We start from the raw sequence: 26,772 nt of genomic DNA on the forward strand, positions 1-26,772 counted from the left end.
CATTTATTATAATGATTATGTTTATTTTTAGCAGATACATTGCAAATTAAAAACCTTACCTATCTTCAAGTACTACTTGAGTAGTATTATCTAATTCCTGAAGCATGACACAGAACTAAGCTATGGAACAGTAGGTCAAAACTATATAAGCAAATTTGATTTATCTGTTTATTACAGCAGGGCAGTAAACAATTACCTGCCAGAGTTGCTCTAGAAATTGTTTTGGTTGATATTTCAACTAGAGACCTGAACACTGGCGTAGAAAAGACACCTATTAAACATAAGACACATGAAGACTGGAGAGATGATATGCAAGTATATTGAGGGGCAGGAACAGAATTCAAAACAGACACTGTAAAACAAGGTCTGGAAAGACAGGACAACATTCAGCAAAGGCATCAAAAAAGTACTACACCTAATAAATAACAACCCACTGAATAAATTCAGACTGGAGAACAATGGGCTAGGAATTTGGCAGAATCAATCTGTGAACCGTACCAGATCACAGGCTGAACTCTGTCAAAAATGTCATATAGCTACAGGATAGACAAATGCCATAATGGGTTACATAAATAGGAGTGCTATCCTGAAGACAGCCGAAAGAATCCTTATGCTGTACTCAGCCGTAATGCTCTGGCAGCTTCTTCCTCAAGATGGGGATCCCTTAGAAAGACTAGAGTCAAAGAGCAAGAACGGTCAGTGGAAGCGTCACTTACTCGAAACAAAGCAGAGGACTGAACTTGGATCAAAAATATAAATGTCTGGAAGAGGGAAATGCCAAAATTTTTCTGATGTTACTGTTCTTTACATTCATAGAGAAACAAGAAACACAAGCTTTGAACTGCAGAAAGACTATTAATGGACTTCTGAGTTCACCAGTGCAAAGAGTATAAGAAACCATTAGAACAAACCACAGCCAGGCACTGTGGAACTTCCCTACTGAAGACTTTTGAAAAGTGGTTACATTTCTGCCAGATTTCTGCCATTTCTGCAGATTTACCTTAAAGGCGCTGCAATGGACAAACCAATCTGTAGCGATTTCCCTCTTGCCCTTCAGTTCTGTAGCTTTAGCCACTGCCAGTCAGCAGTTGTCATACCACACATGACTGCTGTCATACCAGAGGTAAGATGCACTATGGATTTACCTCAGTATGTTTTACAGATTTCTTCTGGTTCTTCCATTTTAACCTTGTCTGGTCCACTTCTGTACTTTGTTTAAGAGAAGCAGCTCACACAAACATTGCCATTTGTAAACTGGGCTTGCAACTAATTGTTATTCTTAAAAACTTGATGTAGTCTGTGTTTGCCTAAGGGCTTTAAATAAAAAAATCATCACATAATTTGTAGTTTGATCACTGTACTGTTAAAGAAGATTATAATCTTCCCTCATTTTGCAACAACATAAAAGATGTACTAGATTGCCTCTATGACCAGAAGCCATTTTTTCTCTTCATCCAACTCCTAATGAAAAGCTCACGTTTAGAACTACTAAGTTCTGTTCTCTCTCTCTCCTCCCTCTTCTTTTTAAACTGCAGAGATGAGAAAACTACTGCTGAGTATGAAAAAACAGCCATGGTATAACCTTTATAATCTCCAATATGTGCAGTGTACTGGTTCTGTGGCATTACGAGCATCTGCAAAAATTTTGTTTCAGGACTTATATTTTCCAAATATTTTTCTACTGGTGATTATTCTCCACCACCCCTAAATGCACCTTTTTCCTGCCATGTGTAAGTGAAAATTCAATTTTCCTTGGTGTATTTTTGTAACCCTACTCTATATATAACCTGCATGTGCATACATCTTAGGGTAGACCTAACTTTAATTCTTTTAATACCATTGTCCTGACAGTTGTATCTTTGGTACTCAGGAATCACAGTACTTAATTTTAGTAAGGTATACTCTGTTTCAATGCTCTGACCACACAGGTTCTTAAGAGGTATGTCATGTCTTTTCTACTAACCATCTATATTAATGGGGCACTTGAACGCCTTTGCACAAAGGCATGTCATTCAGCTTTTTTGACACAGCCGTGAAAAGTGGTGGAGACTTTGGCAGCAAACTCCTTCCTTTTCTGAAGGCAACACTTCAGTTCAGACCTTTTCTCTCAGAGTAAGTCCATTTTTTTTTCCTTAACTGCTTCCTTTTCTTGCAATTTGAACTACTTGGTTTGCAAAATTTACTTCTGCCTTCCATCAGGAATAGATTTGGAAAATTAGAAACAGCCATTCCTTCCATTTTTTCTATCAATTGACCTTATTACACAATGTTTCTGTGACATCACTGGAATGTCAGGTTTGAAATTAACAGGTTTGAAATATTATTTACTACATCTCTGTGTGATTTGCTGGCTTTAAATTGATAAACTCCCAATCAAAACAAACAAATCCACAACAGAACACTTGTTGGCAAATGGCATCAGCATTTACATTATTTAGAAAACCAATCTGTTTATCTAACTGTGACTTCTGAGGCACAGCTCAAGCTCAGCATACTTGGTGCATTTTGGCTAATAGTGTGAATTCCTTGCAGGAAGAAAATTGGAGGGGTAGGGTGGTCTGTCACTTGTAAAGGGCAGGGAATAGGCTACGTGATTCTGAAAGAGATCAGAAAAGTAAAACTCCTCAAAGAATACTATTGGGAGAGGAAAGATGTGATGTGGGAAAGTGCTGACCCATCCTCAGCCCCTGCCTAGAATTAAGAAAGAAAAAAGGAATAGCAGGATCTGAAGTTTACTAATTAATGCAGCATTTCTCTCCCTTGTTGGAGCCACAGATAAGATATCTTTATCTCTTCCATTCTTCCATCACCTTTGGGGTACCAACTATTTGTTTCTCCTGTCCTCCTGAAACACAAGGAAGATCCACTGCCTGAACAAGAAACTCCTGGCACATGATGACAGCAAAGTAGTCACAATATTTAAACCAATTGTACAAAATGCTACACAGACTATATGCTTAACCCTTGACAGCTGCCAACAGTGAAAGAAATTAACGTTCCTGAATGTCAGTGACAGATACCTTGCTCTAAGGGAAAGGTCTGCTTTGTGCAGCCACTGCAAAATAGAAAACATGCCAGCAGGGAGATGCTGGGGGATGCACAATATCCCAGATTGCTCCACCCAGCATGGAACTCAGAACAACTTCCTGACTGCTTTACCACTACCTTACCACAGTCCCAGAGGACTTGCAAGTCCAGACCTCTGTCTTAAAAGACCCATGCAAAAAGAACAATACAACTTTTTTCCCTGCTAGAGAAACTATTAATTGCACTTCAAGGGAGGTAAGAAAAGCCTACATTGGAAAAGGGGGAAATAAGTCAACTCTGTGCATTTAAGTCCTGATATTACATGTTTTTGTAATTTTAAAATCCAGTGAAACACAGAAGACATACCTCTCATTGGTAATACAGGAAACACAAGATAAACAAGAAGTATGTCAGAGCAAATTGTAGGAAACAGGAAACAGAACACATAGCCTGGAAAAACATAGAGTAAATGAGGATTCTTTCTCTGTTGTGCTGTGCTCCCTAAAAATTAATGGAAAATTCCTCTTTTCAATCAATAGAGAAGCCAAAGCCTCAAGTTTTCATGACAAGACACAAAGACCGCGGAAGTCTGAGAGCAACAAAAGTTTACCAGAAGCTGTGAGAGGAAAGAGTTCTCAATTGCTCACGAGCAGGTCATCCCAAAGCCTCTTTTAACACCCCCTTCTGCCATCTATTACTGATTGAATTGTCCAGTCATTTAAAAAGCCTTTGCTGCTTTGCTTTAGCACTGAAAATTACCTAAGAGGTATTTCAAGACTCAACTGGATATTCTCCAAATCACACAAGCATCAAAAAACATTAAGTTAAATTCCTCCTGTTACTAGGAATGCACTAAATAACAAAAACTGGGAGAAGGGATGTTGGCCAGTACTTACAATTCAGAGCACTCTTAGGTCTACCATCCTGCCTCCACTGACCAATTTAAAATACCTTTCAATACCATTTCCCCACAAATATGAAATTAACAGAATGGCCAGTAAGACTAGGACCTCCAGAACCCTTCTTTTCCACTGTTCCCTTCAGCTCCAATCACGCGATAAACTGTTGTCAGAATACTCCTGGTTTGCAACTATCTAACTTTCATTTTTATGCAGTTTCACTACTTCTTACCTTGAATATTTTAAATAGGTTATTTTCCAGGTAATTTGTAAGTCGGTTCTTTGGGCCAGCTGCAGTGGCATTTCGATTTAGCTTCTTGCACTTTCTTTTTAAAGGTGAGCTCATAAGTTTAATGTTACCAAAAATATTATGCCTACTGTGTAACTGTATGAGAAAATTCTGCTTATTGGTATCTCTTCCACTGTTTTCAGAGCATATTCAGCTAAGAGAAGGTCTTCCAACATCTCACACAAAGTAAGTTTTTTAACTGCTAGCAATTGTTCCTCAATAATAAACAGTAGATTAATGCCCCATTCTCATCTTTTGCACTTTCTATTTTGTGTCAAACAGATCTCATAGATCTGTTTTAACAGATCTGTGAGAAAAGCTCACTACGTGCCAAGTCCACCTCATCAGTCTAAACTGTTCCTGACCCCTCTTCTCCAAAATACCTTACTCCATTCACCCATCTTTACCTAGACATACAGTCTATTCATTTTTCATCCATATAACCAGAGAAATATTTTCCAATTTTAATCACTTATATTCTTTATTTTCTCTCATTGTCATCTGTATATCTAATCTGTAATTCATCCATTATTGGTATCTCACAATTGAACATAAGCACTTTCTATAACACATAAGAAACGACAGTGGCTTACTACATATTTTCCTTAATTCAAGATAGGGTTTGCATATGCAAAGTATAAAAAGGCAAGGTCGGGGTTGACCAGCCACCCTGACAAAAGAAAAAATGGGGAAAAGTACATCCTGCAACTGATGGTTGCTTATTTTGGCACTATAGTGGAGGAATAAGATAGGAATACCAACATCTTGAGCAGAAAACACGTTAGACTAAAAAGAAAGCTACCAAAAAATTTAAATTCCTAAATGGTAGTTCCAAGGCAGTACTTCAATTCTGACATGAAAGCTTCCTCTCAAATTTTAGTGGCTCCAGCTGGAAGTAGTACTGCCTGCCTGCTCAAAAGCTCCATGAGGACCACAAAGCTCCATGAGGGAAGCTGGTACTCCGTTTTTTTTAAGCAATTGCATCTTTACACATTATGTTTTGTGCTACCCCAGTAACATTTTCCAGCTTTTCTCATGTAAATTATTTATCTTAATTGACCACACAGCTGTCTTATTCAGGCTTGCAATGAGTGGGAACATTGAGATCTACTTCAAACTTTTGATTCAATGATGTTAGTAAGTGGGAACTCATTTTAAAACACGGTAATAATCGGGTCTTATTTTGATTCCGCTGATATTAAAGGCCTGTAGAGTAAACACAGCTGCGTTTTTGTAAATCTCATGTATAAAAGGAAGCCTTCTGTACCTGTAAATGCTCATTTCTAACCTTTCTATTCATGTAGAATAAACTACTGTCTAGAAAGAATGTACTTGGATGTTTGCATCCAAGCATGCAACAGGACTGTTTATTTCCTAGGCACTCACCTTGTAAACCTTACATATGCAACTCATATTTTGAGAACCACTGCGAGGAAAGCCTAGAACACTGAGTATAAACTCCATAATAAAAATTGATGTTAGGATATTTTAAAAAAGTCCCTGTGCCTAACTGTAGAAGGGAGGCATTTTCAGTGTGATGGGATCCAGTGAGAACCAGGTGCTCACTCACTTGCAGTTTCCGAACCTGACTAGATCCAAGGACTTTCTGACGTGGTGATGTCTAGATCTATCCAGTCCAGGTGTGGCCCCGGGCGCCCCAGCGCGCTCTCCTTCCCCACGGAACGCCGCCTGCAGCCGCACGCCTGGCAGCCGTTCCGGGACACCCTGCCACCTCCTCCTTCCGCACGCCCCGCCAGAACGGGGGTCGGGACGCCCTCCGCGGCGAGCCAGCGGCCGCGGCTGCCACGTCCTGGCTGCCGGGGAGACGGGTGCTCGCTTGCAGGACGAGCTCGTCTTGTACCGGCGCGTTTCGATTCGCAAGGGGGACACAGCAGACTACCCGCCGCGGAGCGCAAAGTTCAGCCGCCGCGAAGGCAGCGAGGCGGCGAGCAGAGCCGCGGCGGGACCCCCCGGGCGATGCCCTCCCCCTCCCGCCCCGCGGGCGGCTCCCTGGCCCGCGCCCCGTTTCACACCTGGCTTCGGAGGGGAAGGCCCCGGCCCCAAGCTGCCCGGCATACCTGCCCCCGCGCATCACCTCCCGCGGCCCGCGGCGGGAGGCCGGGGCGGCTCCGCTGACCGCCCCGCGGCGGTGGGGCCTGCGGCGGGGCCGTGGTCGGGCAGCGGCCGCGGGGCCGCCCGTCCCTTGCCCTCGTCGTTGCCCCTGCTCCGGCGGCGCAGGGCGGCGGCAGCGGACCCCGCCCGCCGGCCGGCCGCAGCGCCGGTGCCCGCTAGGAAGTAGTTGTGAGCGGCGTTACCTGTCCTATATTGACGTATCCGTATTTGCTCGCTATCCTGTTGGCCTCCGGGAGCCCCCCGGTTATCCGCACAGCCCAGTGGTTGGTGTAGAGGCGCGTCCTGCAGGCGGGCAGCAGGAACCCCAGCACCAGGGTGAGCCGGCAGAGAAGGTCCCCGCCGCCTCCGCCTCCCCAGCAACAGCGGCGCTTCCAGCCCATCTTTTCCTCCGCACGCAACCCCCACAAAACTTCTCCTTCCTTTTTCCGAGGCCCTTGTCCTCCCCTCCGGGCGGCTCCGGCGGTACGATCTCCGAAGTTACCCCGACGAAGAAACTAGGAAGAGCTTGGAGTAGTGCACTGAACCGCCCGGGCGTTAAATGATGAGGGATTGGGAATAGTGGTTCTGATCAGTGATTGCTGCTGTGCCCTCTTCCCGCCGCTCTCCGGGGATTAAGTAACTTGCTTGTGAGAGCTTCTCTCACTGTTCCCGAGTGCCAGCTTCTCCCTCTATCCCTAGCTACATGGGAAGTCGTCTCTCGGCGGGGAGGAGGGGTCCTTCTCCCTCTCTCTGCGTTTCCCTCCTTTCTGAATTCCTTCCCCCTGCCAGCGGTCTTCTGCCTCCTCTCCCGCGTCTGGCTTTTCTTCCCCTCCACTCGCTCCCTCTCTCCGGAGTCCGGGAGCAGCGCGGCTGCGGCGGCAGGCGATGTGTAAGTGTTAGCTGCTCAGAGCCTCAGTGCACTCCCTCTCCCCTCCCTCCTCCTTCTCCTCCGCCTCCTCTCCCCGCCCTCGTTCCCGCAGCGCCGAAGGCCAGGGGAAATGGCAGTCGCGTCGGCGCCGGGTTGCCCCGCTCTCCGCGCCTCTGAGCCCCGGGCTACTGCTGGCCTCGTTTTCCGCTGCCCCCGAGCGCTGTCCCTGCGCCCCCGCCGGGCCGGGAGGCCACCGCCCCGCCGGCAGGGCTGCAACAGGCGCGGCGAGGTGCGAGGCCTGCGGCAAGGCCTCGTGTTCGGCACCGGCGGCGGCCTCCGGGCCCTGCGCCCGCGGTGCGCCCCGGGCAAGGAGGGGCCGTGGGAGAGCCCCGGCTGCTCCGGTAGGCCGGTGTGCCCGGGCCTGCAGGCCCCGAGAGACAGTGCTAGGCTACGAGGCAGGACAGGAACAGCCTCACAGCTGCCTCTGTGGCAGCCACCGTTCCCCCGTTTGCTGGCCGCACTTTACATGCGCTGCACGTCGTCATTTAGCACTGAACCTTCTCCCACGGCCCGTCTGTCCGTGGTCACCACCTTCAGGAAAAAATGTGGGTGGCTGTTGCTTTGGCAGAGGAGCGGTGGTCCAGACCCGGACGGGTAGGACAACGTTCCTGGTGCTCCCTCATCCATGTCTCCATGCATAATGACCACAGCTCTGCAACCTGCTTCCACAAGCAGGGTGTCTCTGGGCCTAAAGATGTGGATGGTCATCGGTAGCTGTCTCAGGCGCCACCAGTTCTGGAGGTGCCTGGCTGGGGTGCGAGAAAACTCACGTGCGTTCGAACCCAAGCTGTTGTTTAATGGACTAAACGTTTGAGCCACCACAATAGCTTTTGACTACCTATAGATTATTTCGTTTTGTTTGAAAGTTAAAATAGTCGTCTATAAAGTTCAGTCCAACGGACCTACTGTGAAGGAGCCGTTGCAGATTTTGAAGGAAATTGGATGTGAGAATTACTACTGCAGTGCACTGAGGTAAATCTGAGAAAAGGTGTAGGCAAAGTTGACTGACTTTGTAGGCAGAAGTCAGGCAGCTGTCACTCTCCTTTTCACTGAAGTATGAGAAATTAAGTACTTTACAGAAAGTCATAGAATAACATGGAGTTCATTTTTTCCTGCACCAAGACCTGTGTTCCTACCTTTAAAACATCTGTTTTTCTAGTAAAGTAGAGGCAGTAAAATGCAGAAAGCCAGAGCCATGCTTTCCACTTTAAATGATTTTCTGTTTTAAGTTCATTAATTTTTCCCTTGCACATTGATGTTGTACTGGTGATTAACATCTTCCCACATCTTTTGGTTGTTTTTAAAGGGTGGAAAGGACGGAAATACATTGTTTACTTCGCTGTTTGTTTGACGTCTCTGAAAATTTATATGCCGGTGATTATTTCTATTAGTATTTTCTTCTGTAGCTTTTGTGATCATTTGCTTAATGTATTCCAGGGTAGAGTTTAATTCTGTTTGTAGATTTAAGATCTCACGGTTTACGTTCCCTGGGATTTCACAGATGGTGGCTTATAGCTGAGCAAATTGTTCTTCTATTGAAACTGCGGTCAACGCTTTCACTGGCAGGGGGCCATTGTATGTATTGTAGCCGTTAGGACCAGGTAGTTGCACCTTGTTGCAATAAATACACATTCATTGAATATGACGTTAAATATCCTCCAGCAATTTGGCCCTTCGTATTCATTGGTTCAATGATAATTACACAAGTCAACTCTCATCCTGTATCTGGAGGGCTTAAATTATGCTTAATCATGAATATCCACCTTACAGAAGTAAGTAGCAATCAATGGGTCACAAAACCTGAACCTTGTGCAACCCCAGTTTGTTGTCCTGAAGAAGGTGATTTAAAAATCCCTTTTTCTCGTCTTTGCTCAGTTAATTTTACTGTTGTTTTTTTTGCTATTGATGATGGAGAGAGTTTCTAGCACAAAAGGTGTGCACTACAAACAAAAAAAACTAAAGCCACATTGTCATGTACCTACTTCCAACTTGTCTTACTTGATGGTGTTTTATACAAAGGCACCAAAGCCACCAGGAGTCAGTTAATTTCATAAGTACATCATTGTCCCCAAGCGTCTTTTCCTAAAGCTGCATCATATTGCATAGCCTGACAAATTGTTGTGAAAATTATGCTGTACATAAAAATAGCCTCTGGAAAAGGAGGACTGTAGTCCCTGGAGGCATTTTTGCTGTGATTATAGTCCTCTTTGCTGAGGCCACCGTGCTGGATGGCAATTACAGCTCGTGTGAGAGCATTTGGACATAAGTTGTGTTGTGAAGCATTTGAGTAAGTTTCGGTGTAAACTCCAAACAGCTAAGTTTTGCTGAATACCTACCTCGTCATGGCCACATCCTTAGGGGGACTTCATTCCCCACCCCTCCTCCTCCAAAAAAAAAAAAAAAAAAGTGAGAACTCCTGCTGTGACATATTCAGTTATTTTATGACACAGGTAGGCAGTAAGTATACTGGGTACTAGTTGAGTGGGACCACTGAGGGGACTGGCAGCAGTGTGGGAGTTTCATTCAGCATACCTGCTGTATGTGGTCTGTCTGCTGAACTTGCTTCTGAACTCCATGGAAGACCAGAGAGCTTGTCTGTCTGTACACACCAGGCTCCATGGAAAGTTTTTTCTCCTCTTGGCAAGGGCACTAATTTGCTCCATTTCATCGCTATTGTCAAATCGGTGCCTACATCTGTGCCTCTTGTCTCCAGACACACACACCCACACACACACCCTCCCCACCCCCTTCTTAAACCTCTACTATGACAAAAGTCAATATCTGTCTGACTGCTCAAAATGCAAATTTCCACATCTTTTTCTTGTCCTTTACTTATTGATTTTAACCCCTGAATCCCTCCTCTATCATTAATCCTAAATGATAGTGATGCAGAATCTGACCTCAGTCTGTTCTTACTTCCCTCCTATTTGATCTAATTACCTCTTGTTTTGCTTTTTTGCCTACCTAGTCCTGAAATTATTCTTTCCTTTCTAGTTCTTTCCCAGTCTGTAAATCCCTCTGGCTCACCAGCTCTGGCAGCCTTTTTACTGTGTTGTGCTTTGTGTCAGCTTTCTGGTTCTCCTCTATGTTTCACAGATCAGTGCTCCAGAGATGTGTTAGGCACCCCAGGGTCATAATTAAGGAGGAAACCACATAGGACATATAAATTCAAAGAAAGTGGCAGCTCAGCGTCTTCCAGGAAGAAGTCCTGCAAGCAGATGTGCTGGCCCCTTGAAGACATTCCAGAACACAGACTTTTTAAGGAATAAACTGGGAATATATGTTCATCAGCTTTTGGAGAGGGAGAGTCTGGGCCATAACAGATGAAAGAAAAGAAATCTTCAAAGAGTGGAGGTTATGTCAGGGAGTCATTTAGAGGTTGCCTTAGAAAGATGGATAGTTTTGGAATCCAAAGGAGTGTTTAGATTTCCTTAGTTTCAAGCATAACTGTTTTTACTGTTTTTTGTAAACAATGGAGCTAGGTCACATGACACCAGCCACCATACAATCCAATTTGCTGGTACACAGTTCTTTGATCTGCAGTTTTCCATGCTTCAGGCTTGCCTCTGATTTTATGTATTTTAACTTCAAATGCTTTTGAAAAGAATTAAGTTCTGGGGTTTTTTATTTGGTTTTTAATAACGCACTGGTTTTACATATGAGCAATTATATTAGCAGGTCTTTTTCCTCAGCAAATACCTGTCCCCTTATCCTTTGAAGCAGGGTATCTATTTTGAGTACTTCACTGTTCTCATGAAAAGCCACCTAGGTATTTTCAAATTTTGAGTGAGAGTTTTCACCTGTACATTAGACACTTTTTTTTTGACATTCAGCAGCCAATACTTTGAGATTGCTCACCCTCACTGGCCATACCTCTCACTTTTCCTGGTGTGTAGATTCTGGGGTCTGTACACCTAACCCTGTGTGCAGTTCACAGCAAAGCATGACTTCTTATTGCTATTCCCACTTCTTGTTGGTCACTATGGTAGCCAACGTGATGATTGACGACAGACTTTAATGATCTTTCTGTGAATGCAGAGGAAGAAAGCCTTCTGCCCTGAATGAGAGAGGTAAGAGGAGGTAATGAGAGAAGATAACAGACAGGACAGGTAAAAGTACTCAATTGGGATAAAGAAGCTGGGGTGGAACAAAGGAATAAACAGAAGGAAATTGGAATGGCAATTTGGCATTGCAGTCCTCTGTCAGGGTGTGCTCCAGCACAAGCCTCAATTTTTCCCTGAGCAATTTAATGTCAAAAACTCAGTAATTAATGTAAGGAATTAAAAGGAATGATTCTTTATTTCTTGTCTGTTGGTAGTAAAGCAGTAGAATTTGTGTGTGGATCTAGGAACAGGTGTGTGTCTGGGCTTTTCCTGATCATTGATAATTTGGCTTGTACTGCCTTATTCTTGTACTATGTGAATTTCATTTTAGTTTTATGAATAATGTTGCACTGTCTATTTTTCAAACTGTGAAAGGAATGTGACTCTTACCTTTCCATCTTTGATTGTGTTTTTTGTCTTTTTTTGAAAGAGTGGTTCCCACCTCATTATAGTTATGGCCATGCTGGCAGGCATAATTTGAAAATATGCTGGTGTTTGTTGCAAAACTATCTGAAGAGACTCCTTTTTCTTGCACTGGTGCCTGTGCTAGCATGCTTATTTGCCATCTTCCCATTTGGGCAAATGCATCTCTGGGATTTAATCTAAACTGTTGTTAATTCTTTTTATTATTATTTTCTACATATTTCTTTTTATTTGTTTTATTTTTCATTGCAGAGATCTAGTTGACCATGCATATAGCCATACTAACTGGTAACACACAGTGCATAGCTAGAATGAATGGCTAAGGCATGGAGAGAAAAGAAGGGTGGTGGAAGCAAGAATATTTTTCAGCTGACTTCAGTGCCTGACACAGCATCGTATAACTGAACTCTGAGTTGTTTTCAGAAAAACAACTGTGTTTCACTCTCCAGCTTCTCATTGAGTTGTAAAGTTTCAATCATAAAATCTCAAATACATGGAAAAAAGTAAGTATAAAAATTACATTTCTAGTGTTTGACTGTGAATTTTAGCATGGAAGTTATTACAGAGCCCTTTGATATAATGGAGGAAAGTTGTTTTTTTTCTGAAATTACTTATATGAGTTAATTCAACCAAGTGGAAGAAGATGAGGTGTTTTTTCACCCAAGTTCACTGGAGTTAACATTCCAGCTAACTTGTTTCTAAATTGTCCCCTGAGTCAGAATTATTGTAGCTACCCTATTCTGTAAAATTGACTCAGCTGTACTGCAAGTATCTATAAAATTTGCCTTTCCTGTTATAGTATCATAGAAACCGTCAAATACTACTTTTCTTACACCAATATGTCATTGGTGGCACACAGTTGAGATAATACTCTTGCTAAAAAAAATGGCCAGTGGCAAGTGAGAATCCAACCCAATTTCAAAAACATAGAGTAGTAGCTAAATGTCTTTACCTGACGAAAAAAACCGTCTCACGTCTTCCATCACAGTCTACTCTCATTTCATTAGCTCTAATTGGACTGGTTGCCTCTGTGCCCCAATCCTTCTCAGACCTCACTAGGAGAGCTAGTATTCAGCTTCTTTAGACATGCAATTGTCTTCTGAGTTCTTGTACCTTTACTTTTATTCAGGTGCTCTATGAAGCTCCCATTGTCACGGTGTGCTCATGAAGTAACTAACTTCATGATGATAGTGGGATTATATTTAGTTTTCTTTATCCTCTTCTGTGAAAGGAAGCAGAGGTCATGTCTTTAATCAGTAAGAAAACCTGAGCACCTTTTCCACAGTAAAATATGTAGAAATAACAGTTTAAGAGTGTCCCATTTAACTTGGGACTCTCCATTCCTCCCAGTACAACTCCTTTGAATTACATGCCTGCATTTCTTTGCATGAAACTTGTTCGGTGTAGTTTGTTCATCCTCAAATTGAAGAGAGTTTGTTTACTACAGCTAGTGTCTAACATAAGATGTGACCTGGAAGTGCTGATTTTGTTAATGGGAAAGGAGGCTGGAAGAATGCCAGCTGATCATTTAGGAAGTATGGCAGGTTTTTGTACTCTCTGTTCCAGACAAGGAACAAGTTGGGAAAGGGCACATTAGGACATACAGCCTCTATTTCTAGGTGATTGAATAATAATTACTTCCATTATAATTCAGTCATTATTCTCTTTCCAAGGAGTTCAAGGCCAGACCTGTGGCACATCCTTTTCTCATAGCATTCACCAACTTACTTACCCCTGAGTAGTGAAGAATTCAAAGGTTTTACCAACCAGAAGAGTAGGGAAACCACTGGTAGAACACTATGTGCTCTACCCTGTTGTGGTAGTAATTAAACAAATGCCAAGACTGCAAAAATTGAAGTTCCCATTCATTGTTCATTAGTTTGACACAAAAATGGAAAAATATCTATGTTTGATACAGCCTGTCAGATTTTAGGTCTGAAAGGAAATGAAGGGCAGAGATGTAGACACCAATAAGAATGGCCTATCTAAGAAGATAGACACTGTGGGTGCCAAGTGTTTTCTTTTCAAGGGGGTGATACTGATTACATACCTCAGAAACTCATTTTACTGTGTCAATTTACTAAGGAGACAATTCTGGTGCTTCTGTTAACATGGACAGATAAAATACACATCTCTGCAGATGCCTCTGCAAAAGAGCAGAGGTACACTGACAGTTTCTGTCCGGCTCTTTTTGTGTTCTTTGATTTGATGCAAAGGACAGAGTAATCTATTGATGAGAGCTCTTTCCTTTCCCAAACTTTCTTCTTCACATACTGATATCCTTCTCTTCAATTTTCTTTTTTTTTTTTTCCCATATCTGCAATCAATCTGCCTTTACTTCTCTGCTTGTCTTTCTGCTGGGAAGATTTTTCTCTTCTCACTTTGTCCATCTCATATTTTTTCCCCTTCATTGTCCCTAAGACTTCTATTCTGCATATACTACTCATGGGTTATTCTCTGTGCTTACCTCTGTTTACCATGAAAAACAAGGGCCACTGTAGCTGAAAGTTTTAATAAGTGATATTGACTATGATGGGGTGTAATCAGCATTGCTGAGAAATCCTTACTAAGGTATCATACCTTCCTGAAAGAGAACAGCCTAGTGCTCCATAACTGGTAGTCCATGTTCAAAGTGCAGAGGCCTACCATAATGATTAATGATTACTCTGGATCAGAAGTTACAGCTCTGTTGAGTCTTCAGCACAGTGATGTGGGTGTGTAAACCAGCACTGGAGGAAGCAACCAGTGAGGGAGAAGAGGGATCTGGTTGTGTTTTGCTGCTCACTAATTCAGACAACTCATTTCTCCCAGGAAGTTCTGGAAATGTTGTACTGTACATAAGAATCCTGTGTGTCCAGTTGTGCTCGCCTGTGCATTCAGTGTGTGAAATGTAGTGCCTGGAGAATGATGATAACTAGCAAGTGAAATTAGAACATCTATAGCCACAAAGCATCATCTTAGGTTTAGCTAGGTTCTTAGTTGCTTATCTACAGATCATTTTTAGATGGATTTTTGATTATGTTATGTTGTGTTGTGTTGTGTTGTAAGAGTAAGAAAGAGAGGCGCAAGAGAGAGAAAAGGTAAGGAATTAATTAAAGAAAAAAATCAATTACAAAAAAAAAGCTAGAGAAGTTTAGCTCCTGGTCAAACTTAAGGCTGAAATGGAGACTTTTTTTAATAACTGATAAGAATACTGTTGGGCTTTACTATGTGTGTAATATATGATTTATGATCTTCTTAAATATTAATTCCTTTGCTGTTAAATGCTCCCACATTTGTAAATGATGTGATATGTACAATAAAGTACATTTTATATGTAACTGTTTCTTAAAATTAAAGTGGTCTTGGTTTGGATTTTATCGTGAGTGATGCAAAAGACAGTTTTTGCTGCCTTTCTCTGCTTTTAGGAAATGAAACTGGCACAGTTTATGAGGAGATTAGATTACTCCTAGAAAATTTTCACTCATTCCGCAAGAAATATAAAACACTGGTTTTAAATTACATCAAATTCTTCTGCACGCATAAACAGTCCTCTCCTTATTTCCTTCTGTATCAGCCTTAGTTCTTCCTTGTCTCTTCCCTGTTGATTCCTTAGTTGGATAATTCAGAGCCACACATTGGTATTTTACGTCTTTGATTCAGCAACTGAGCAATTAAAAAGAAAACAGTGCAAATGAGAACATTTGCCGATATACTTCTTAAAAGTCTGACCACCTCTCTGTGGCCCTTTGCATTTACACTGTTTTTCTTCATGCTGCAAAATGCAGATTATTCCGTGAAACAGATATGGACCTGTTTATGGAATGAATAGTTCTGATAGTTAGCAGTTCCAAAATAAGCGCTTCAAAAATCTTCATTAAAAAGGAAGGAGCATTAGTGGAGAGCCACCTTGAATGTGACGTTTGCATGTTCAAAAGCGAACAGGTTTTTGTCTGTTCTGCAAGTCAAGGCTCTCAACTTGAATATTCTCAATGTAAGAAGTGTATGCATAGCATATAGTTTATCACCACTGCCAATATACCAGTTCATTAAGTTCTCTTAACCTTTCATGTGTGCTTCCTGAATGCAACAAAGTCATGCTCACAGATGTGCACACTACAAATGTGACCTTTAAAAGCTAGTTTTGAAGATCTCCCCTGGAAATAAACTCTGTAATCATCAATCTGTTTTCTGGGAATATGCCTTGGGAATATGCCTTGGGAATATGCTTGGCCCTGAGAGAGAGCACCTTAAAATCCATGCTATCTCTCCCTGAGAGATAAGAAAGACTGGGCCTGAAGAGTCATGTTTGTACTATCAGAGAGAGAAGCAGTACCCTCTGATTTATATGATCAGTTAGAACTTGCCAGCACTAATGGATTTTGTTATACCTAGTGCCACTTAATTCACTTTATCTATCTAGCCATCCATTCATGGAGTAAATAAAATGACAACAACAAAAAAATCACTCCCAGCACTAAAATAATGAATAAGAAATTACAATTTCTGGTAGACATTTAGTAGTAATTAGAAGGAGCTAAATCCTCAATCTTATTACTTCCACTGTGGCAGAGGAATGCAGCAGCAGGCAGTAGACTGTGTCATGTGCTCATTTAAGTCAATTTTATGATTTTATGATCTGAGTTACTTGGTCAACTCTAGATCTGGCCAGTTCTCTCATCAACTCCACAGCTGTATATCACTGTCTGTTGTCATCTGCAAAAAATAATCCACCTTTACATGAGTGTAATGGTGAAGAGTATCTGGGTCACTGAATCAGGGTGATGTATTTCCAGCACACCTGCGGGAGGTCACTGATTCAGGTCACATATCTGCAGTGGTGGCTGACTGTCTCTGGAATGGGTTCAAATGTATTCATTCCTGATTTGGACTCTTTTGATGCACAGACACATTTTGTTAACACTGCTGCAAGACGGTCTCAAGATGATAAAGATGGCGCAAGCATTTCTGAATAATATTTTTACTGTTGCCTCAGCTACAGGAAATGATGCTTGAATACTGCTGTAAGCATTAGGAATACAAGAATTCCTCCTCTGACAGAAAATGCTTTGTCTAGCAGCAGGAATACCACAGGTGAGGACAAAACAGAAAACATAAACAGAGAAAGCAATATAACCCAGCCAGCAAGCTTTTCATCTTTGATGTCGTAGGGAGATGCTGTAAGGATGGGAAGTTAACACATGGATGCCAGCTGTAGCAACTAAATGTCTCAAGAAAACTTGTTTTTAGTTAATGAAATGCATTCATGAGTGATCTAATAAAACTCAGAAGAGATTACCAGATTTATTCTTGGAAAGGAAAGAAAGTGAAAATCAGAGGCCAACAGACTCTAAACATGATGAAAATGTGACTGTTAATTCAGATTCTAATCTCCAGATGTTCAAATAAGTTTTTTGCTTTTGGGGTTTTTTTGAGATAACAAATTGCATAGTACTTGGAAAACCACCTGTAAATGTACACAAAACAAACTAAGACAAAATCAGAAAACAGTTTTGCAGAAATAGGGCGGGATATTCTGTGAAAAACTGCTCACATTATCTGAGAAGAGTTCTGGCTTTACCATGAGCTCGTTTTTAGGAAAACTAGGCTGTTGTGCTGCCCCTGGAGCAACCAGGAAATGGTGACTTACAGAAAGAAATTAGTATCCTGGGTTTATACTAACTGCAGCGTATAGTAGTACCCCAGTGCAACAATGCAGCTAAGTCTAAGACATATTTGATGTGTGCTATTGCACTTCTCATTGTCCTTCCCCTCCTGTGTGCATTAGGAGACCATGGAAATTATAAGGGGTGACTTGAGATCACCTTGTAACCTGTGAGCCACCTCTCATCCCTGTCATGCTTGCCTATGTGAAACTCTATGTTGCAAACATAACTTATATTTTCCTTCTTCTGCAGACCCTCTATTTGTTGTAACACACTGGAAGCTCCAGGTAATATTAATTTTGTTTGTCTGAATAGATAGAAGCTACAAGTAGATGAAGAGCATCTTGTGCTTTAGACATGACAAGTCAAAAGCTTACACTAGCCTTTTAAATTGTTTATCGTAAGCAGATGTCCTTCATTGGCTGTTAAATAGTGTAAATGCTTAAATTATTTGAAGCCTAGTTAGAGGCAGTATCACTGTTCTGTGCAGTTCACATGGGCTTTTGCTATTGATCAAGAAACCTCAAATTTGAACTCAAACTTTTAGGAAGCCCTTAATATAATGAGTCTCATTAGTGTCAAATTGTTTAATCAGGGATCTGACTAAAAGCCATTTAACATTAATGAAAGTCATTGTATTAAAAGCTGTTAAAATTAGTGCCATATACAGATGCAGGCCAAGTTAAGAAAGTCTGTATATGTGTGTATGTGCATAATGTATTTGTCTGTGAATTCAGTCCTATTCATGCAGTTGTTCTGCATAGCTTACAGGATAGGAAGTTATGGAGACGCATGGAGGACTGTTGACTGCTCACCTCTAAACTCCATTGATTTTACTGCAAGCCTCCTTAATTTTTTCCCCTGCATTGTCTTATACTAGTTTCAAATTCCCTCAAAAGACAGATGCAGGTCCTCAAGTTGTTAAGATGTAAAACTGTCAATATTACATATTGCTTACTACAGTCTCAGCAGGAGATTGAGCAGTGAAATTTGAACCTTCTTGAATCTGTTTCTTCCAGCAATACAATACAAAAGAGCTGACTATGCTGGAGGTATTAAAAATGTGAGTGCAGCAGCTCATTGTTGGAACTTCATAATTAGAATATTCATTTCACATTTGGATGTGGTTGAATCCCCTGTGTGTGAGCTATTCAGGCAGCAGGACAGAGGACATAAAAGGCTGCATAACATGCACACACATGTAAGATATATTTTTGCACTCCAAGAACTAACAAATAATAAACCCAATTCTGTTTAAGCTCTTAAATATGTTCACCTGATGTCTCAGGAAAAATTAGGCATATGTAAAAGGCAAACTTTTCAAAGTTCTGCTCTTATATGTAATTGCTGTCTAATATGTTTTGCAATTTACGCATGTTTGCTGCTAACTGAGCTCTGACATGCAGCCAAGTGATTCAAATGGAAGATAAAATATATGTGCCATCAGCTTTCCTTTAAGGATATGTTTAGGTGTATTTGAAAGTTTGGATGCAATTGTAAAATGCAAATGATTTGCCAACAATTCTTTGTCACCTTACCGCATGATCTTTCTAGGGATAGTCAATTTTCTGACTCCATTTTATTTGTGTGGTTAGAATATGTGTCAGAGTTACTTATTCGTTTGTAAAGATACCTGTATAATTTTGAAGCCTGGATGTGATGCATGTGCTTGCTTCACTGGCAGTATATTTTCTTTACAGCAGTTTTGAAAAAACAGACAATGAGTCATGTTACAGCCTCCTAATTTTCTTTTTAGTTAAGTATTTGAGGACAACACTCAGGCTTTTAAGGATTTTTTTTGTGGTTTTGTTTTTTGGGGGGGTTTGGGGGTTTTTTGGAGGGGGAGGAACAGAATTATGCTTGTGACTATGCTTTGCAGGACAGCAGGTTTTTTTGCTTACACTGTTCTTTGAAGATCAGGATTTCACATGCATAGAGGTATTTAGTGTGGATAAATTTTTGAAAGGTGCTCTGTAAGCTTATATTGTGATGCACGTCTTAATTAGTGATCTGGGTTTTTTCTTCATGAGGCAGGGAAAACAGGTACCTGAGACTAAGATCTTTTCCTTCTACAGCTTTTACAATGCAGGCTGCTTTATATTTTCTCTCTTTTCTTTTGGTTTTTTTGGGTTGTTTGTTTGTTTGTTTTTGTTGTTGTTGTTTTTGGGGTTTGGGGGGGGTTGTTTGTTTTTTTCGTTACTTCCCATCTGGTTCATAGTTAGGTTTAGTTACCCACTCTAAACCACTTTGCAGTTTATCAGTGTTTGCGGAGTGTGCCATCCCCTTCCTGCCTGGGAAACAGAAAGAGAGCATGGGGTGATGTTGTGATGATGACCTTTGGCAAGCTGAGATGCAAAGCACCCTGTAGGAATTTCCTCCAGCACAAAGGTATTTAAAAAATTATCCAGTTCCATGGTGGGACCTAGTCAGTAGGTGGTCCACTTCAGTGACTGTCTGTCTTTCCTCATCCTCTTCTTTGGTTTAGAGAAGCTGCAGTAAGGGGGGTGGGGGGGAGTGGGAAGGGAAAAAAGGAAGCAAAACAAAAGCCAGCTATTAAACTGGAAAGACATGTGATCTGCATAATTGCTCTAATTGCAGCTAGTTCTGCAATGAATAGTCCTGATGTCAAATGCAGCAACGACTTAGGAGTAAAAAAAAAATCTCCGAGTCCTTTACTATAACAAGAAAGATAAAGAAACTCTTACTATCATTACCATTCAGTTTAAAGAGCCAGTGACTAATTAAGAGGGAGTGTAAACAGTCCCATTGTTTAATTATTGAAGAAAGGATTAAATTGGCAGGAATAAATAAACAAAATTAAACTATGCACCTCTCTGGCCTTTTTGAGTTGCACAAATTGGTATACAGTCATACATGGGAGAGGTAGTGGTCAGAAGGGATTTTTACCATGATTGTAGAAAACACTGTATCAAACACAGACTACTCCAAAAGTTCTGCTGTCTCAGGATTCCCAAAGAAACAGAGAAGGAAATCGATGTGGACTATTGTCAGAAGCAAGATTGTCATCCACAGACCTGAAGACCGAGTTTAGAGAAAGGAAAGGTAGCCAGCCCTGGCTCCAGCATTTACTATGGCCTTGCATGGGACACTCCATGTCGTTTTCCTGGTTTCTTTATCTTTAAATTGGGGTAATAAAACATAGTTACCTGTCTAATTCTTGTGTTACGAAACTTAGTGTCTGGATAATGCATTTGGTGTAGAGGAACAAAAGATTTATAAGCCTCTTTGAAAATTTGTTCTTGAGACATGAGCAGTGATAAAACTTCTATTCATTTTAGGAAGCCCATTTTTACAGAGAGGAAACCTAATAAGGTTATCCAAATATAGTGTCTAGCAAAAAAGAAGAGCCACCTGAGAGAAATGTTTGTCACCTGCATGGCTGTGGAGTATGGCCCCTGAACATACTCTTGTTTGAAAAATGAGTAATGTCTGCTTCTATTTGCTGGATATAGCACAGAAATAATTCCATCTTCCTTTCTTCTCTTTGAAAAATTAGATGCTTTAATCTTTCTGGTGGCTTGACCCTGATGAGCAATTAAGCACCCACCAGCTGCTCATTCACTCCCCCTTCATAGAATGGGGGAGTGGACTGGAAGAGCAAATGTGAGGAAAACCTCATAGGTTAGCATAAAGACAGTTTAATAAGTGAAGGGGGCAAAAGTGGAGGGAAAAAAAATAAAGCAGAACCCAAATGATTAAAAGGCTGTGGCTCACCACATCCCAAAAACAGGCTGATGTCCAGCCAATCTCTGAGCAATGAGTAGTTTGGAAAGACTCATCCCCAAGTCTTCAATGCTAAGCACGATGTTAGATGGCATGGGACATCCCTTTGGTCTGTTTGGGTCACCTGTCCCTGCTGTATCCCTCACAGCGTCTTGCCAATCCCTAGCCTCCCTGCCCATGGCAGGCAGAGAGAGAAACAGAAAAAACCTCGATGCTGTGCAAGCACTGCTCTGTAGTAGCTAAAACATGGATGAGTTGTCAGCAGTGTTTTGGTCACAGAAACAAGCTGGCAGCTGTGAAGAAATTTAACTCCATCCCAGCCAGACCCACTACACTGCTGTGTTATCTAAAGGGTTTTTTTTAAAAATGGCATTTGGGTTCATTCTAAAATCCTAAAGCTTTTTCCCATTCTGTATATGTACAATGGACTGAGATGTCTCTAAGCCTAGTTCCCGGCACCTCATACTTTGACGTACAAGTGAGATTCATACCAGAGATTATTTATACCCAGAATCAAATCCTTAGTCAGACACCCCAAAAGTTAGGAAATTTAAGATTTGTATTTGAGGTTTGTGCTTTAGGACCATACTTTATATTGAAGATGGGCAAAATGAAAGGAAGCTAAAATGAAGTGATACTTAAGTTGCAGTGGGTGCCATCCTCTTTAAAATATTGAAAACATTCCATTAATTATTTTTAGTCTCTTTATTTTTGTGCATTTTTGTACTTCCTTGTGCTTTCCATGACAGAAAGCTAAAGAGACTGCTTTGGTGAAATATCTGGCCTGCCTGGAGGTGGGAATTAGTGTGAATGACATAAGAAAGCATATACTAATGACATTTCCTGTCCAGTTTTGCTGACCATTCATTAAAATGCAATCATGTTCAAAATGTCAACTGAATTTGGTTTGCTCCATGCCTGTCATCACATCCCTTTTTACATCCTTTACCCCCTGCTCCCTATTAGCCTATTGGGTACATCTTGGTGCCTGCATAGTACCATTTCACAGAAACAGTACACTTTGAAAAGAGTATCTTTTTTCCTGATCAAGTGATCATGGGTACTCAGTGTTACGGAGTAGGGTAGCTTTTGATAGTGAATATTGAAGTAGAGTCATGTTATTATAGGACTGAATGTGGAACATGCTAGCTATTACAGGGTATTGTTTCTCTCAGTTAATATTTTATACTGTGTGATATTAATCTTCCTTCCCCACTGTTGTACTAACATGTGCCCTTATGGTAGCCTGACCTGTGAGACTGAAAGCTTTATAATGCTGATTGCAACCCTTTCCTTCCTTATGACATCCTTCCTCAGTTCTCCAGGAAAAATGAGCAGTTGTGGAAAACAGGCAAAGAGACCAGCTTCAGAAATGAGGCTGCAGTTGTTTCATGCTCTTGCAGCCACCATAAACTGCAGGCTTTAGAGGCTGAGTGGGAGAAAAGCTCAATTCTATTCTACCTTTCTATTTTTGCTGATGACATTTACCATCCTTTGTTTTGCTGGACGTGGCTGCTTGTCTGGCCCCTTCTGATGGAGTGTTCCTCCATCTTCATTTAGTACTTTGAGTTGAATCTGGGCACCAAATAAAACAGATGTTATGCAAAACCTGCATCCTCTGGGGAAAACTGAAACCTGGATGTACCACAAAGGAAACAATTCTGGGGAAAGAGCTGAGTGGAAGGAACGAACTTTAGAAAGCGTTCATACCTTAATTCTTCTGTGAGTAAAGGGGGTAATGAAAGAAGATATAATTTTCTTTAGACTAAAAATAAAGAAAGCAGCAGAGAAGACAAAAGTTCTCATTATCTCCAGGAATGGATGGGTGCAATAATTCTGAGTTTAATAATTTCTTTGGGCTGAATAGAATATTGAGAAAGCTTAATCCTATCTGAGAAATTATATACTCCACTGGAAGTTGAAAAAACATATGGATGACATACAGCATTCAGACAGGAGTAAAATAACAGGAAAGCTCACAATTTCTTCTTGTAAGGCAGACTCGAATTGATTTAGAAATTTTAGATTCTGTGTCCCCTGAGGAGGCTAAATTTCAAACATTCTGGAGAACTGAGTACTCCAGAGAAGACAAAGGAAATACCTGTAAACCAGGAAAGATATTTCCCCATATGCAGATGAAAATTTGTAGTAGTCAGTCAATAGTCCAGTAAAGTACAGAGAATGAAAATTGTTACACAAAAAGAAATGTAAAGAAACACAAAGGGTTGCATGTAGTGCAGATTTTGAGCCCAGCAGAGCAACATGGGCTGTAGGAGCTGGTACTCAGCAAGCATTTGCTTAAGTGCTGAAATGTATGCATATGGAGCACACTAGACACTCAAAATAACAACAGTACCATTAATTTAGGGGATTTTATCCAGGACTGTTAAGCAATATGGGAAATCATTGGTCTATAAATTTGAAAGTGATTACAATATCTATTAAATTACTTTGGACATTATTTCTGGCAACAAGTGACACAAAAAGCAGTTTTGTTTACACTGAAAAAAAGCCAGTACCTCTGTAAGAAAACAATTAAACTGTAGGTTTCCACTGCTAAGCTTTTCCTCACTGCAGGCACAGGGAAATAAATGTTTGGATAGGCAGGAATTTGCTATAGTATTCTATGCTGAGCCCTGGAGCTTATCAGTAGAAGACCCCAGAAAAACTGAGGAAGGATTTGAGGACCTCATACAAAACACTCTGCCCAGAACTGAGAAAAGACAAAACAATCCGTGTCGTGTGATTTGTACTCCTAGAAATCCCCTTCAACTTTAGGTGGAGGTTTAAAAGAGGATTTAGCTAGTTTTATTTGCTATGGTTCTGTGTTCAGGAATACCAGAGCTGTACACAACCAAATCACCTAATAGTACAGATTTGGACTAGCTCAGGCCTGAGTGTATGACTGCATTTCTGTCAAATCAGCTAGAACACACAGTACAGTATTTATTCTGGCTTCATGGTCACTGCAGGAGGACAGGTGATATGTGATCTGCCAGAAAATCTGCCAGGACAATGTTATCCTTTAAATACTTTTGTTTTGAACAAATTTGGATCCACAGTATGAGTTTGAACTAGCCAAACCATTTTTTCTTATGAATCCACAATATTTTGGATTCAGCATATGCGCCCTAATCCATCCATTTTCATGAAAGCATGGCTGAGGAATCAGAGGGCCAAGAGACATAGTGAGGAAAAAAGTCATCTCCTTCACTTGCATACAGATTTAATTTACCAAGGAATAAATATGTAGGAAATAGAATGTAATATATTATCACTAGGAAGGTGGGGCCTTCTTTCTTCCCTTCTGGAAAAGGAGACACACCATATTTGAGAGTTTGCCCAGGCAGGCAGTATGTTTCACTGCTGAGAACCCCAAGGCTTTGCTCAACAACATACGTGCTCTCAGTATTGCTGGCTTTTCAGGGAAGCTCTGAGGCTCCTGAATACATTTCAGGGAATTGAAGTCAATATGAGTGTAGGGTTTTAAGTACAGTTGATACAGTGAATAAATGCACATGCTTTCAGCATGTCATACTGCCAGTTAAACTCCAGAAAAAACCCAAAGAAGAATTATAATTGTGGTTTTGTTTTTTTTAATGATTTAACCAGAAGTGAACCTTTCCTGGAGAAGCAGGGTGTGATAGGAGTCCTAAAGCTCATAGCCAGTGTACTTGTGACAAAAGATTTCCCTGAAGCTTGTCAGATCAATCACAGAATCACTGAATTGTTAGGGTTGAAAGGGGACTCAGGAGACGGTCTAGTCCAACCCCCCTGCCAAGGTAGGGTCAGCTACAGTATGTTACACAGGAAAATGTCCAGGTGGGGTTTGAATGTCTCCAGTAGGAGACTCCACAACCTCCCTGGGCAGTCTGTTCCAGTGTTCCGCCACATTCAATGTAAAGCAGTTCTTCCACCTTCTTGTCCAGGTGAAACTTCTTGTATTTTTTTTTATGGACATTGCTCCTTGTCCTGTCACTGGGCACCACTGAAAAGAGTCTGGCAGCATACTTTCAGTGCCTGCCTATGAATTATTTGTATCCATTAATGAGATCCCCTCTCAGTCTTCTCTAGATTAAGCAGGCCCAGTTCCCACAGTCTCTCCTCATTAGAGATGCTCCAGTCCCTTAATCATCTTTGTGCCTCTGCTGGACCATCTCCATTAGCCCCTTTCTTTGTACTGAGAGCCCAGAGCTGGACACAATATTCCAGATGTGGCCCCACCTGGAGCCAAATAGAGGGGGAGGATCACTTTCCTTGACCTACTGGTCACACTCTTCCCAATGCACCCCAAGGTATTTTTTCCCTCCTGGCCACAAAGGCACACTTCTGGTTCATATCAACTTGTCATCCACCAGGACTCCCAGGTCCTTCTAGCAGACAAGACCTGTACTGGTACTTGGGGTTCTTCTTCCCTGGGTGTAGAACCCTACACATGCCCTTGTTGAACATCATTTGGTTTCTCTCTGCCCATTTCTCTAGCCTGTCAAGTTCCTGCTAAATGTCAGCACAGCCTTCAGGTGTATCAGCCACTCCGCCAGTTTGGTATCATCAGCAAACTGGCTGAGGATACATTCTCTCTTTTCATCCAGGAAAACAAGAGAAACAAGACTGGACCTGCTATTGATCCCTGGAGAACACTGCCTACTATAGGTCTCCAACAGGATTCTACTTCACTGAACATGATCCTCTGAGCTCTGCCATTCAGACAGCTCTTGATCCACCTCACTGTCCATTCATCTAAACCACAATTCCTAAGCTTATTTACAAAGATGTTATGGGAAACAGTGTCAAAAGCCTTGCTGAAGTCAAGGTAGCCTACATGCACTGCTCTCCCCTTGTCAACCCATACGGCCATGTTGTCATAAAAGACTATCAGATTCATCAAGCATGATTTCCCCTTGTTGAGTCCATGCTCACTGCTCTTGATGATGCTCCTTTCTTCTACATACATGCTGATGACTTCCTGTATTCTCTGTTCCATCACCTTTCCAGGAGTGGAGGTGAGGCTGACTGGTCAGTAGTTTCCTGGGTCCTCCTTCTTGCCTTTTTTGGAGATGGGAGTAACACTGCCCTTCCTACCATTGTCAGGCACCTCTCCCATTCTCTTTCAAAGATGATGGAGAGTGACAGAGCAACAACATGTGCCAGGTCACTCAGCACCCATGGGTGCATCCTGTCAGGGCCCATAGATTTATTGGTGTTGAATCTGTCTAGTGAATCTCTAACCCAACCTCTCTGACCAAGGGGATGTCTTCCTTTCTGCAGCCTTCTTCTCCTGCCTCCAAAGTCTAGGACTCTTGGGAGACATCCTCAGCAGTAAAGACTGGGGCAAAGAAGGCATTCAGTAATTCTGTCTTCTCTGTGTTTTCCACTACCAGGATAACCCTCGATTTATCAGTGGCCCTACATTTTCCATGATTTTCCTTTTGCTGCTGATACACTTGTAGAAGCCCTTCTTCTTGTCCTTTGCCAGACTCAATTCCAAGTAGGGCTTGGCCTTCCTAAAGATGACATGATGTATGTTGTAGTCACACATCAGCAAGATCCAGCAAGAGATAAGGGAGAAACATACTTGAATGATATAGAGCTGCTCTACTTG

The 26,772-nt window shown here is 41.6% G+C and overlaps 1 protein-coding gene and 1 long non-coding RNA gene across 6 annotated transcripts in view; one reads left to right on the forward strand and one right to left on the reverse strand.

Moving 5' to 3' along the window:
- The window catches only part of PCSK5 (proprotein convertase subtilisin/kexin type 5), a 225,291-nt gene extending 218,563 nt beyond the window's left edge, over window positions 1–6,728 (reverse strand). For 2 of the 4 annotated variants that reach the window (XM_085042105.1, XM_085042109.1), the window contains exon 1: window positions 6,531–6,728. In XM_085042105.1, coding sequence (XP_084898231.1) covers window positions 6,531–6,728 — 198 coding nt within the window. Of the gene's footprint in view, window positions 1–6,293; window positions 6,438–6,530 lie in introns of those variants that run through there. The other 2 variants (XM_085042107.1, XM_085042106.1) reach the window with 2 other exon arrangements.
- On the forward strand, window positions 6,452–17,713 carry LOC146424424 (uncharacterized). 2 transcript variants are annotated; one of them, XR_014846717.1, is made up of 4 exons: window positions 6,452–6,516; window positions 12,034–12,284; window positions 16,757–16,854; window positions 17,679–17,713. It is a non-coding gene; the product is annotated as an uncharacterized LOC146424424 (long non-coding RNA). The 2 variants fall into 2 exon arrangements; XR_014846716.1 differs by lacking the exon at window positions 6,452–6,516 and adding an exon at window positions 6,540–6,663.
- Window positions 17,714–26,772: the final 9,059 nt, after the last annotated feature.

Source organism: Lichenostomus cassidix, chromosome Z, assembly GCF_008360975.1.
Source record: "Lichenostomus cassidix isolate B80296 chromosome Z, HeHo_3.0, whole genome shotgun sequence".
Taxonomy (NCBI): domain Eukaryota; kingdom Metazoa; phylum Chordata; class Aves; order Passeriformes; family Meliphagidae; genus Lichenostomus; species Lichenostomus cassidix.